The sequence below is a fragment of the Antechinus flavipes genome, chromosome 1, assembly GCF_016432865.1.
Source record: "Antechinus flavipes isolate AdamAnt ecotype Samford, QLD, Australia chromosome 1, AdamAnt_v2, whole genome shotgun sequence".
NCBI classification, from domain to species: Eukaryota; Metazoa; Chordata; class Mammalia; order Dasyuromorphia; family Dasyuridae; genus Antechinus; species Antechinus flavipes.
Window position 1 is genome coordinate 109,429,632 of NC_067398.1, and position 15,213 is coordinate 109,444,844.

At 34.7% G+C, this 15,213-nt stretch overlaps 1 protein-coding gene across 3 annotated transcripts in view; it reads left to right on the forward strand.

Annotated features, from left to right (window-relative positions):
- Positions 1 to 7,294, forward strand: part of KIAA2026 (KIAA2026 ortholog) — a 75,122-nt gene extending 67,828 nt beyond the window's left edge. For all 3 annotated transcript variants that reach the window (XM_051987627.1, XM_051987619.1, XM_051987635.1), the window contains 2 exons: positions 1,675 to 1,862; positions 2,965 to 7,294. In XM_051987627.1, coding sequence (XP_051843587.1) covers positions 1,675 to 1,862; positions 2,965 to 6,653 — 3,877 coding nt within the window. In that variant the 3' untranslated portion in view covers positions 6,654 to 7,294. The remainder of the gene's footprint in view (positions 1 to 1,674; positions 1,863 to 2,964) is intronic.
- The last annotated feature ends 7,919 nt before the right edge of the window (positions 7,295 to 15,213 follow it).

The following is a 15,213-nucleotide window of genomic DNA, read 5'->3' on the forward strand; positions in this document are numbered from 1 at the left end:
CAAGCAGGGAATAATGGAAAGCATTTCATGATGGGAGTAGAGATAGAATGAAGGGATAGATGTGAGAAGTGTTGTGGATTTGGACTCCACTGGCTTTGGTAATTGCTTCTTACCTTTCTCTAATAATCTTTAGTTTTCAAAGATAAGCCCATGGTCCTAAAACTGGGAGGTGGAATGGATTGTAGTATCATACACAGAGAAATCGTAACATTGGAAAGAGAAGGTTACGGGGAAAATAGTAATGAATTCAGCTTTGAAGTGCCATCAGATAAAGTGGAAAAGTCTTGTAGATAATTGATAATATGGATCTGAATCTCAAAAGAAGTCATGATTTAGAGGAAATGATCTGAGAATGACATATAGTAATTTTCATTTGAGTTTTGGAAATAATTCAAAGTAAGAATGAATGAGACTTGCCAAGGAGAAGAAAAAGAAAAGGCCAAAGGTTACTAGATAATAGATAGGTAACCCAAGTCAATTGAATGGATTTCCAAAAAAAAATAAGAATTTTGAGGAATAGATTTAGAAGCACTGGTGAGGAAAAGAGAGTATTTCAACTGTAATAAAAATCTGAGGAAATTGTAAAAAGGATAATCTTAAGTGGATAAGGGTGCAAGGGATATGATATATTCAGGGAAGAGCCAAATTTTGGTTAAAACAAGAAAATAGATTAATGCTGGCTTAAAATCGCCATATCTAGGAGATATGGCAATTTGTTAAGAATACAGTGGTATTTTCAAAGGATACCAGTAGATTAGGGTATAAGATGGGTAATCTAGATTGGTGTGGAGTTGGGAAAGAGTAGAGCTGAGAGGATTTTTAAATCTGCAGAATTTAACAAAAAGTGTAATTCCTTGGGATATGTAAGTTTCTTTATAGATCATTACTTGAAAAAAGAGTTAAGTATGAAGTTTGAGATGTAAAAGAAGAGAAACTCAAAAACTGAAGACTGAGTCATTGCCAGTTGAATTTAAAGCAACAATTGAAGATAAGACATCTTTAGAATAAGCTAATAAAAAAATGTTTCAGTTTATACACAGATTTTCAGGAACACATTTCCTGTGTAAAGCAAATCATTCCAGGTGTTATCTCTTAGCTTTCTCTTCTCCAAGCCTCTCTCTCAAAAGTCATAGTGAGATATTAAAGAATTATAGAGCATTAATTACAATTTAAAATGTTGGAATTGGGAAGTTGAAGATAGATTCTACTATCTTACTAAAATTTGTGTGATTTAGATACTAGTACTTGGATTTATTCAACTTTGTTGTTGGTCTAAGAATAAGCCTGTCTATATGATTTTTTTTTTTTGTGAATTTATTGTAATTATAATTGAGGTCAGTACAAGCAGGCAAATGAAAATAAGTGAACAAACACTTTATCATCATTCCACAGGTTAGTATAGCACATATTTGATTTAATGGAGGTATCCTCAAAAAAGAGCAAGAATAAAGTTTTTTTAACACTAACCTGTTTTATAACAGAAATTACAATTAGAACATGAAAAACTCTTATACTTTTTCTTATTTTTTTGTCATTGTATATAACATTTTATGTATTTTAAGATGCATTTGGGGCATAATTTGAGTCTGAATTTTAAAGTTCTATCTATAAGATTAAATGATTTACTCAAAAAGTTTGGGGCAGTAAAGTCTTATTTTACATATTTTGTTTTAGGAGTCGACTAAAGAAAGACTATGATGATTTCAAAAGACAACCAGATCATGATAAATTTACCCGAGAACTATGGACTAATGAAGAAGGTGAAGGAGAGCCTGGAAAAGAATCTCCCAGAGTAGAAATCATCAAATCTCTAGAATCGGCAGACCCTCTGGATATTCTAGAGAAGGAACATCTTGATTCTGGTAAGTATTCAATTTTTAAAAGAAATCATAATTAAAAAGAGGAAATGATTTTACTTTGTTTTGTAAGTTTATGTGAGGTAAAATGAATTTGGGGAATGGAAAGAATTGTTTAGGATAATTTGGTGACATTTTGATAATAATCCAATGGCTTTATCAAACATTGTTCCAATGGGCATTATTTTTTTTTTAACCTGGTACTATTATAGTTTACTCCTTGTAGTTTTAAAAAGTTTGATAATTTTATATCCTTGTGTTATATAGCAAACTTCAGACACATATATTAGCAAGGCACTTAAACTTTGGCTTAGTTTCAACTGTAAGTTGGGAATGATAATAATAGTACCTTCTTTATACTTGTAAAATACTTCACACAGTATCTGGTGCATAGTGAGTACTATATAAATGCTAACTGTTATCATCATCATCATCATCATTATCATCACCAAACTACTCTTAACTAAAAGGTACTTCTTGGGGAGGTAGGCCTGTTCTTTTCTTTTTTTCTTTTTGGTGCAAGAAACATATTTCACCATGTTTTATTTGGGTGAATTTTAAGTGAAAAAAAAATACGATTTTTTTTTTTTTTAAACCACAAACCATCTTTTGAATTTCCCCCCTGCTCCTTCCATTGGTGGTAGGATGAGCAAGCAGAATCAAAACCTATTACAAGAGTAACTTAAATGTTCATTTTACCCCTAAGAACTTTAAAATAGATGAGACTAATCCACTGGAGCCAGTGACATAGTCATTGATCTAAACATTTCCTTATAGAGTGACTCAAAAGCTTCCCACTTTAGACTGAACTACTGCTTGAAATTAAAGGGGGGGAAAGCATTTTCACATTAACATTTATTTGCATATGAAAATCCTTAATTTCATTGTTACTATCTCCAGTATCACAATCCATATTCAGCTTTAATAAGTGGGTATATTTCTTTAAATTTTGTATATTTGTACCTTGATGTTTGGCAAAATAATCCAATTATTCATTTTGGTTGTATTGTAAAGTTATGGAATCATAGCTGTTTAACCATAAATATTTTGTATAGCAACTAGCATGTTGTTGGTACATAAATGAAATATTTGTTTCTATATTTTTCAGATGACATGAAACTGTCAGAAATTGATTTTCCCATGGGCAAAAACAGGCTGTTAAAAAAAGAATTGCCTTCTAAAGATATACAGAAGACACTGCCTAAAGCACTTAAACGACAGTCCAAACAAAATAGTTTTCTGGATGATAGCACAAAAGAACTTTCACCAAGGAAGAAAGCAAAACTAAGCACAAATGAAACTGCAGATGAGAACTTAGAAGGTGGTATGCAGGCTGACTGTTGTTTGAATGAGTCCAAACAGACAGAGCCACCATCTCCTGAGACTTTTGCCCCAGTAGACTCAACCACATCTGTATCTTCTTTCCTGAAAGGGACCAAACCTATTCAGGCTTTGCTTGCAAAGAATATTGGGAACAAAGTGACCTTAACCAATCAGCTGCCAACTTCGATAGGTAAGAATGTACCTGCCTTGGAAAAAACAGTTACATCTTCTACAGAAGTAAGCCCAATAAAGCCAGCATTGACCTGCCAGACCAGTAACAAGGGTCCTTTACAGATGGTGTACAAAATGCCCTGTGGCCAGTGTGTGCCAATAGATCTTCATAATAGCTCTGTGAAGATTCAGATGCAGCCCGTGACAGATCCTAAAACAGGAGAGAAAGTCATGCAGCAAGTTCTTATTCTGCCTAAAAATTTTCTGATTCAGCACAAAGAAGGAAAGACTGTTGTTACAAAAGAAATCCAGTCATTTCAACAAAAGTGTCCAGAACAGCATTGTTCATCTTTCCCACAAACAACAAATGTAAATTCTTCTTTAGCACCAGTTCTTGTAAACCCAAATGGAAATATTTCAGCACAACTGTCTAATACAGTTTTCAACAAGAGTATTACATCTTTACCAAATGTGAATAGTTCTAGGCCACAGACTTTGCCCTCTCTAACATCAGCAAATAATTTAGCCCTACCAGTTAAAACAAGCCAAAGTGAAACTGGAAAAATTAAGAATATAGTTTCCACAGCCACATTCCCCAGACCTGTTGCTTCACCCACCATTTCTTCAACAGTTCAGCCTCTAATATCAGCAACAACACTAAGTGGAACTGCAAATCCTAATGGTTCCCTTCACAATTTAGCATCACAGCCAAATACTGATTCTTCTGATGCAAAGCAAGAACTTAAAACTGTTTGTATAAGAGATTCACAGTCAATCCTTGTCAGAACACGTGGTGGAAACACTGGAGTTGTAAAAGTGCAGACCAATCCAGATCAAAATTCACCTAATAATCTGTCTCCAAATTCAGTTTTCACATTTACCCCTCAGCTTCAGGCATTTCTAGTGCCCAAATCCACAACTTTGTCATCCTCCACTTTTTCACCAGTAGCAGGAGCAACAGCTACATCTTGCCTCCCTCCTTTTGCCCAGTCTTCTGTTTCTGGGTTCGGTCCCCCACCATCTTCTGTTTCCATTCCAGCCCCTGCTTCAGGTTTTAATCAGACAACAGGGAAGAACCTCAAACTTACTTTAGGCCAACCTTCCTGCACTAGTAATTTGGGACAAATGGTAGATAATAAAACTGTACCAGTATCCTCTTCTTCCTCTTTCCTGCCTTCTGTTTCTTCTGGTCCCTTACATCAGTCAACAACAAGCAATTCAGTTAATGTAATTAGCATTTCAGCAGGAAATTTTGGACAAACCAACACAAGTATAATCCATACTCCAACTTCACAACAGGTAGATTATAAAACAAAGAATTACCCTGTTACTCCACCTGAGTCAACGATGACGACAAATGGAGATGTGATCAGTGGTACTCCAGTTCAAAAACTCATGCTAGTCACAGCTCCATCTATTCTTTCCCCATGTGGTAGTGCTGCAGTTAACATGGTGCCTACTCCAACATCCACAGGTGTTTCCACTCAGAAATTAGTTTTCATTAATGCTCCCATGTCCAGTGGCACTTCAACTCCAGCTATAATTGCAGAATCATTAAAACAGGCTCGACCTCCCTCCCTGAGCAAAACCTATGTTAAAACCACAGAACAACCTCAAATAGTGCTAATTCCATCTTCAGTGGGAGCCCCAATAAAAATAAATTCATCACCTACTGTGTCTCAAATAAAAGATGTAAAAATTGGACTGAACATAGGCCAAGCCATTGTAAATACTACAGGCAGTGCTCCAAATGTTCCATCAATTAACATACTGCAGAATGTAACTCCAAAAGGAGCAGAAGAAAAAGGCAGCAAAAACTTTATTTTGCCTTTGTCCACAAGTGGTAGCTCAGTTCCAGTAAGCTCAAGTTTTATGAATCAAAATGTTGCACCCATTAATGAACCAGTGATTTCTACAGCAAGAGCAGTTAACAAGTTTTCAGTAACAGCAAATGCGTCTTTGACTTCTCTTTCAACAACATCAAGTTGTGCTTCAGTTGGGACACGACCTACAGTTTTAGTTAGTGGAAATGAAACTTCTTCAAGAATCATGCCAGTTTTAACAAACAGATTGTGTACATCAAATATTGGAAACACTGTGGCTATTTCAACTGTGAAAACAGGGCATCTTGCATCATCTGTGCTGATTTCAACTACTCAACCAACAATGTCTCCTCAGTGTTTAACATCAGCTTTACAGATCCCAGTTACTGTTGCCTTGCCGCCTCCTGTCACTGCATCTCCTAAAATAATCAACACACTTCCCCATCTGGCAGCAGTTCCAGGTGCCACACATCCTGTCCCCCTTCCTAAAAGACAATCGCAGAATTTTGTCCAGTTTCAATCACCAGGGATTTCAGCTACAGTGCCATCAAATGCAAACACAAATAAACCTCAATCTGTATTACCATCTGCTTCACTGAATGCAGGTAAAATAATTAGTTTTTCCAACTTTGCTTCTCTGCCAAACCAGCAAATGCCTCCAACTTTGGTAAAATCAGCTCATACTTATAGTTGTGCACCAGGTACCTCTGCCATTCAAACTGCTACTGCACCTTCAAATGTAACTAGTCTGGTAGGGGGTCAGTTAAATGAACCTTGCATTCAGCAAAAAATAGTTATCAACACCAGTACCCCTTTGGCACCTGGGACTCAGATCATGATTAATGGCACCCGATTTATCGTTCCTCCACAAGGTCTTGGAGCTGGCAGTCATGTTCTTCTCATTTCTACGAATCCAAAATATGGACCTCCTTTACCTCTTAATAGTGGTCAAGGTATTCAGCCTGCAACTCCTGATAGTCTTGTGCAGAAGATTACAGTGGCACCCAGTAGTTCTTTGAGTTGGCAACCTGCAAAACATCCCCTAAAAAGCTCTACAAAAATTGTAAACTCTCTGGGGAATGCAAGCACTGTACCTGTTGTACATGCAACACCCCAAGTAGTAAACACAACTGCTAAAGTGTCTGCTCCAACCCCCATGCCAGCAGTGTCATTGACTTCAGTAATAAAACCTCCTCCATCTACTCTCCTTGCTAAAACTTCTTTGGTTTCTGCAGTACATGCGGGTAACCCTCAGCTGCCAAGTAGTGCATCAGTATTCCATTTGGACACATCAGTGAAAAAACTGTTGGTTAGCCCAGAAGGAGCTATCTTGAATGCCATAAATACTCCAGCATCTAAGGTTTCTTCGCTCTCTTCGTCTCTTTCTCATATTGTAGTATCTGCTAGCCGAAATTCTGCCACTGTCTTCCCTACTTTTCCATCATCTGGCTTAGAAAAGCCTGACACAGCTGCATCTTGAATTTAGACTAAATGAGCCAGTTTTAAATATTGGGGCATTGTTTTGACTCCCAAATAAATTTTAACTGTTTATTATACTGTTGAAAACATACTATATACATAGTTGTTTTTTTTCCTATATCTTTTCATTAGATTACCACAGGGTTTTGTTTGCTTGGGGCGGGAAAAAATGTTAAATTTCACTCAAATGTATGGGTATGTTTTCAAGGGTTGTTTGTTTGATAAAGGTCGGAATGACCTGTCTGTTAACATACATTACACAAGTCAAGTTTGACTAGTTTAGAATAATCTAGCCTTTTGCACATTTGCATTGACCTGTTTCCTCTTGAATTTGAACTGTTGCAGCGTGTCTACAATACGGTAATCTGTGTCTTTCATTTGTGAAATCTTATTTTTGTTTCTGTAAAAAATATATATATATATTTATGCATTATAAAAATGCAGTCCATGTTGTAAAATTGTACATATTCCCAAATCCCTAATAACAATCTGTACTAAACTATATGTACAAAGAACTATGCTGTCTTATTTATGTTTTGTTTACATAATGTATAGTTTTTTAAGTATTTTAGTAATTTTGGACCAGTGTACTGTTAGCAACAATGCAGAAGAATCTGCATGTAATAAAAAGAAGTTGCTGTATTTCTTTGTTTGAATAATATTTCTAAAGTGTGTGCTTGGAGCATTTTAGAAGAAAAACACATTTCTAGTGTGACAGACTATATAAATTAAGAAAATTCCTTAAGAAAAGCAAAAGTAATTAGGAAATTTGACTCATGTTTCTCTATGATTTGCCTGTGATTGGAATCTGATACTATTTAACATTTTCCAGGTTTGGGGTTTTAGTTGCTTTTAAATTCAATCTTGGATTTAAAATCATGACATACTGCCCCCACCCCAAAAAAAGTTCATTTTTAAAAGCAAGCTACTTTTCAGCCAATTTCTGCACATTCCAAAATGTGTTTTAGACTTAAGATAGTTGGTCTTCTGGAAGACTCAAAAGTACATCAAAACTTCTTTGGGTACAAAATGAAAGGGTAAGTGTGGACACCACGTGATTCTAAGATTTTCACTGTTGCTTTTGAGATTACAGAGAAAAATCATTAAATTCATTTTCAAACCAAGTTATTATATATCTGCTGATGTTTGTTTTACTTTATTGTGATATTAGCAAAAAAAAAAAAAAAAAAAGAAAATACACTGCAAATGAATGCTTTCCCAACTATGGATGAAAAAGTTTAAAGGCCATTTTCTAAAATTATTTAAAATATAATTTTCAGTCTTGAGATTAGAAAATATACCTTCAACATCTTGTGTATTCACAGATTAGAATTTGAAAGATCCTTGGTGACTATCAGTGCAACTCATATCCCACAAAGAGACCTCATAAAACATTCAACAAATGGCTATCTAGGAATTACTTGAAGACCACCGGAAAGAAAAGACCCATTCCTCTTTTGGATAATTCTAATAGGATTTTTTTAATAATCAAATTTAGATTTGTCTTTTTGCAATTACCATCCATTGTTCTGGTTCTGCCTACTAGTAAGACCAAAATAACAAGTATATTCTTTTTTTCATATGGTAGCCCTTCAAATACTTATAATCATAGGACTGTAGGATTAGAAAAAGTTATCTAAAAAGTTATCTGGTTTATTTTACAGATTATAATGAGATCCAGGGAGGCCAAGTAACAACCCACAAGCACTTCATTGCAGCTGTTCCATATAAACTGCCTCACATTGCTTCCAGACTGTATATCTGTCCTAAACTGTAGCATCCAGTACTGAATCAGTACTTAGGAGATGGCCTGACCAGCACAGAAAATGGCAAAACTGTCAATTTCCTTATTCCTGAAAGCTTTGGCTCTTAAATTTAGTCCAACATCTTTTTTTCTTTTTTTTTTCTTTCTTTTTTTCTTTTTTTTGCTAACACATTACACTGCTGAATCATATTAAACTTTTAATTCAACAATCTCCTGGACAATTTTTTCTGACAAATTGCTCTTCAACCCTATCTTCTCCATCATAGTTTGTGAAGTTGATTTTTTTGAACTCAAATTTAAGAATTTGCATTTTTTTTCCTATTTTATCTTATTAGATTCATCCAGTATTAATAGCGCTTCAGAGCGTTTTTGGATCCTAACATTATGGTAGTTGTTTTTGTCACCTATAGATTTCATAAGAATATGCTATACTTTTATCCAAGTTGATTAAAAATATTAAAACATGGTGCTAAGCTCATATAGCTCATATGCTAGCACTGTATTTAGGACTTATTAAATTGTTCTCATACTGTTTAACTCTTTTCATTCTGTCTGTTCAATACAACTGTTCTAAATATTGTGCTATCACCTAGTGCACATTTTTCTCTTTTCCACAAGAATAGCATAAGATACTTGATCAAATGCCTTGCTAAAATTAATCAAAGTGTATCTACAATGTCACCTGAAATGCCAGTTTAGTAATCTGGTCAAAAAACAAAGAATGGTTAATTTGGTATAAAGGGTTCTTGATAAACCCATGGTGCTCTTTGGAACTCCTGCTTTTTCTAGTTCCTCATTAAGCATCTCTTACTATTTTTTTCTAGAATTTCCCTTAGAATCTTAGACAAGCTCAATGATCTATAATTCATCCATTTTATTCTTTTTTTGTTGAAAACTTGGGACATTTGCCCTTCATCCTGTGGAACCCTTCTGGTCTTCCATGACTTTTCAGTTGACAATGGCACAACAATTCCCCCTGTTCTTTCTGTAGAAGTACTTAGTGCAAATCAGGTGACTTAAATTCACTAAGAACATATGCTTGTCTTATTATTATTAAATAGGTAGGAACCCTGTTATTTCTGTTCTGTCTGAATTCCCTTTAGCAGAGAAAACTATAGAATCAAACAGCTGTGTGTTCTCTATTAAGTGTCTCATTGGACCCCAAACAGTCATGTAGCATCTTTGACCCTCCTCTTTCACCTTATAGGATGTTTTTTTTTTTTTTTATTTAGAAACTTTGTTGTTTTTAAGTTTCCTTGCCAACTTCAGCTTATTCTAAACTTTAATAAACTCCTGAGGCTATTCTTCTAGGATCTTACTATAATTTTGTAATCGCCCTCTCTTACCTTTGTGTCTCTTTTGCATGATTTTTAAAAACAATCTAAGTTGGCTGGCGAGTTCAGTGTTTACAACAGTTCTTTAGATAGTTCCCTGTTTTCTTTCTCATCAGAATTACTTCTTTTTATTTCTTGAGAATGTTATTGTTTTAGAGTTTTCTATCCTCCTGGACTGATTTGCTTGTGGAATATTAATCCATAAGATCATTCCTGTATTTCATCACAATCCATTAAAATATGCTCTCCTAAAAATTAGAGTTCCTTTCAGACTACCACAAGATTTCTTTAATTGCAAACTCTGGAAAGGTATTTATCTTTTTCTTTTTTTTCCATCCAAGCAACCAATTCTCTTTGTTAGGAAATATCAGGAGCAAAATAGAATTATTCTACCTTTTGAGGTGTGAAAAAATGATGGCACAAGAAAATATAAATTTTGCTGCTTTTGAGAGAATTTTAGCAAATGTCTAAATAATAAAAATTGATTATGCATCTCTTCCCCATCTCTCTACTATATTCTACCTCTACATGACATGTTTCCCAAAACTTATGTTTTCTCTCTCTTTTCAAGAGTTTTATGATATGCTCTTAATGGTAAAAGTAATTTTTATTTCTCCTGGATTTCATTCCATTAGTATATCTTATTAATATGTAGTATGAACTCTTCACTCTTTCCCTCTCTTAACCTGTCTTGTTTTTTGTTTTTAAACAAGGCATACTTATGCAGGACCATATTCTAATTCTGGAATTCATCTCACCAAGTCTCACTAATTAATTATCTGTGAGGTTACATTTTCCTAGATGCATTAGGACCACTAGTTTCCCCCTGTCCATAGTATCTTTTTTTTTTTTTTTAAGTATATGTTAGAACAGGATGAGGGGGTTTTAATCCTAATTTTCATCAATATGAGGAACTTTTTGAATGGAAATTCCTCCTACCAATGCAATTCAGCAAGTCCTGTGTAAGTTACAGTCCTAGAAAGTGACTAGATGCTGAGAAATCAAATGAGCTATCATACAATTTAGGTCAAGAGATAAGACTACAATTTGGGTCTTCCTGAATCCAAGACTAAATTTTCTATCCACCATACCACATTACATTCTATCTTACATGTCTCCATAAATATTTTGTATATAAATTAATATTTGAAAAAAACTGAAATTTTAAGTAATGCAAAATGTCTTGAAACAGTCATTACATGTAGCTTATCAATTTTGTAACTAGTATTAAATCTTAGGCTATCTTTCCTTTAATTTCTAAGCATGTTCCCAGGGCTATTTTTCATTTCTCAGAATATATGTGGTAGAAAAAAAGTACAAACTAGTTTTAGTTATTAGCCCAAACTGAAGATAATTGAGAAAAATATGTTGTAAATTTCTTCTAAAAGACAAGAAGTTTTTAAATTGCCTACTGTTGGGGACTTTTCACAAAATTCTTTTCTTCCTCCTTTGGTCCTTTAACTCAAAACATAGAAATTCAAGAACCACTTGAAGAGTAGTTTTGAAATTGAATGTTCAGTCTCTCCAGATTCTTATGACTTCTCAAAGATATTTAAAAAATGACATTACAATATTATGGACTTCAGAGTGAGTGCTTATTGGTGTTATTCTTAACAGACACAGTAGATGGCTTATGCTTCATAAAATTGAAGATTCTTTTTTTTAATATTTTAATTTTTCCTCAATTACATGTAAAACAATTTTTTACATTTGTTTTTAAAACTTTGAGTTTCAGATTCTCTCCTTTCTCACTCCTACCCCCTCCATTAAGAACTCATATGTAAAGTTTTGCAAAACATTTTCATAAAAGTTATGTTGTGAAAGAAAACATAGCTGTCTCTCCTCCCCCCCAAAAAAAAAGTCCTCAAGAAAAATTAAGTAAAAAAAAAAAAAGTGTGCTTCAATTTGTATTCAAACACAATTCTTTATGTATTGATAGCATTTTTTTTTGTCATAAGTCCTTCAGAGTTGTAGTAGATCATTGTAATGCTAAGAATGGCAAAAGTCATACACAACTGATTATCCCACAATATTGCTATTGCTTTGTGCACAATACATTTACTTTGTTTATGGAGGACTTCCCAGTTTTTTTCTGAGAGCATCCTACTTATCATTTCCCATAGAACAATAATATTCCATCATAATCACATACCCATAATGTATTCAGCCATTCCCCAAATGGGCATCCCTTCAATTTTCATTTTTTTGCATTGAGAAAAGAGCTGTTACATATAGGTTCTTTTCCTGTTTTGTTTGTTTTGGTTTTTTCATCTCGTGGGATTCAGGCCTAGTAGTAGTATTGTTATGTCAAAAGATAATGCATGATTTTATGGCACTTTAGGCATAGTTCATATCATTTGTCAATTGGGGAATGGCCACTTTTTTTTTAAAAGTGACTCAGTTCTTTATATATTTGAGGAATGAGACCCTCAGAGAAACTTGCTTCAAAATTCTTTTCACAATTATTTCTAACTCTTCTCCTCCCCTCATTTATTCTATTCTCTTTCTTCTTTCACCCCAGTCCTCCTCAAAAGTGTTTTACTATTGACCACTCCACTCAATATGCCCTCTCTTCTATCACCCTGCCCTCTTGTATCCCCTTCTCCTTTTAATTTCCTACGGGGTAAAACAGGTTTCTATAACCAAAATGTTATTTCTTCTTTGAGCTAATTCTGATGAGGATAAGGTTCATCTCCCTTCATTTCCCATCTTCCCCTCCACTGAAAAGGCTTTTTCTTGCCTCTTTTATGACAGATATTTTATGCCATTCCACATCTTCCTTTCTCATTTTTCCAATGCATTTCCCTATCACCCCTTATTTTTTTTAAGATACTATTCCTTCATATTCAACTAACACTTTTGCCTTCTCTCTATATTACTCCTTCTAATTGACATAATGAGAAAGTTTTTTGAGTTACAAGTATCACCCTCCTATGTAGGAATGTAAACAGATAAACCTTAATAAGTCCCTTATGATTATACTTTCTTGATTACCTCCTTATGCTTCTCCCAAGCCCTGTATATGAAAATCAGATTTTCAGTCTTTTAATCATGAATCTTAAAAATCTTCTATTTTGCCCCTTCTCTCCTAAAGGCTCAGTTTTGCTGGATACGTGATCTTTGGCTGTAATCACAACATGACTTATGGAAACTTTACATTGCTCTCTGGAGTATCGTATTCCAAGTCCTCTCACCTTTCATATAGAAACTGATAAATCTTGTGTTATCCTGACTGTGGATCCACTATACTTGAATTGTTTCTTTCTAGATGCTTGCAATATTTTCTCCTTGATCTGGGAGTTTTCATTTTGGGATCTCTTTTATGAGGTTATTGGTGGATTCTTTCAATTTCTGTTTTACCTTCTGGTTCTAGAATATTAGAACAGTTTTCCTTGATAATTTCTTGAAAGATGATATAAGTTCTTTCTCGGATCATGATTTTCAGATAGACCAATAATTTTAAAATTATTTCTCTTGAATATTTTCCAGGTCAGTTGTTTTCCCAATGAGATATTTCACATTGTTTTCTATTTTTTCATTCTTTTTGGTTTTGTTTTATTGTTTCTTGATTTGTCATTAAGTCATTAGCTTCCATTTGCTCAATTCTGATTTTCAAGGAATTATTTTCCTCAGTGAGCTTTTGTACCTCCTTTCCCATTTCGCCAATTTTGCTTTTAAGGCATTTTCCTCATTAGTGTTATGTATTTCCTTTTACTTCATTCTCATTTCTCTTTCCAATTTTTCTTCTCTCTCTTTTACTTGATTTTAAAAGTCCCTTTTGAGTTCTTCCATAACCTGAGACCAATTCTTGTTTTTCTTGGAGACTTTGGATTATAGGAGCTTTGATTTTGTTATCCTCTGAGTGTATATTTTTATATTCCTTGTCACCATAGTAACTTTCAATAGTTAGAATCTTTTTCTGTTGTCTGTTCATTTCCCTAGTCTATTCCTCAGCTTTTAACTCTGTTAAAGTAGGGCCTTGTTTCCAGGGTGTAGGGTGTAATGTCCCAAGTCTCAGGGGTTTTGTGCAGTTGGTTTCAGAGGTCCTTCTCGGAATCCGACTAGAAACACTCTTTTCTGCCCTGGAGATGTGAGGGGGGGGTTCCTGCTCCACTTTGGCATTAAGTTCTAGGGTGCTGAAGCAACAGAGTTCTTCTTCATGCTCGAAACTGGGGCTCCTGGAGCTGCTGCTGGCCCTCAGTTGAGTTAATATAAACCTTTCCTGCTTCCTGGTCATCTTTGGTATCTCTAAGCTGAGAGGTCTAGAAACCACCAGTGTTGCCATTTATTCAGAGGCCCAACGCCTGTTTCTTCTTTACTGCAATTGAATTCTTCATTATACCTGATGTAGTCATCTCTCTCATCTTTTTTTTCATCAATGATTCATTCTACAATTATTTGTCATTTAAATAGTAAATAGTTACTAGATGCTTTAGAGGAAATTTTGAAATATTAGATGCTCTCTCCTTCCTATAGTTCCTGGACTTTAGTTATAGAAACACACCTTGTTCTTCCTGGAACAAGACACTATCTGCTGACTCTTCATTTTCACTGGGTCTCTTCCCAGCCTGGAATTTTCTCCCTCTCCATCCACTGTCTCCTGGCTTCCTTGGCTTCCTTCTAGGCCCAAATTAAATAACAATTGTTTCTACTTTGGCCAAAAATCCTGAGGATCTTCTCCCAATTTTTTTGGAGTAGGTAGGTAAAAGAGATCTTCTTTGCCTCAATTCTTATTTGACCTTAATCACTGAATGGGCATTGCCTCAATCAAACCAAGGTCTCTCCCTGCATCCAAGGGCATCTCCTGATCTATATCTGTAGATCTATAGATCGTCCTGATCTATATCTTCCACTGGACCCAGAAGGTTCTGGAGGAGAAACTGAAGCAGATGACTTAGCACGGCCTCCCTCACATCAATCCAAATCACTTGCATCTCATGGCATCACCTTCCTGATGTCATGGCTCTCTTCAAGAACAGACAAACAACAAAAATTCTACCTTCTGCAAGAAGCCTTTCCTGATTCCCCTTAATGCCAGTGCCTTCTCTCCATTGATGATCTCTAATTAATCCTGTATTTTTCTTGTTTGTACATAGTTATTTGCCAGTTATCTTGCCTAATCAACTGCAAGCTCATTGAGAACATAAACTGTCTTTTGCCTTTTTGGATCAATACTCTTTAAATACTGGTTTGTAGTTATCTTAGATTCGCCATGATTTACGTATTGGGACTGTGTTTGTCTTATAAAGAGTTTTGTTTGGTAGAGTGCTTTTTTTTTTCAATTTTTGAGAATATATAGCATTAGTATTAAAAGTCTGATAGAATTCTCCATCAAAAAAAAAGTTCCCTCCTTGCCCTTCCACTTTATAGCCATTTCAATTTTCTTTTCTGAGATAGTATTATTGAATTATCTCTATTTGACATTCTATTAGTTCCAGTATTTTATATTTTTGAAGTTGCTC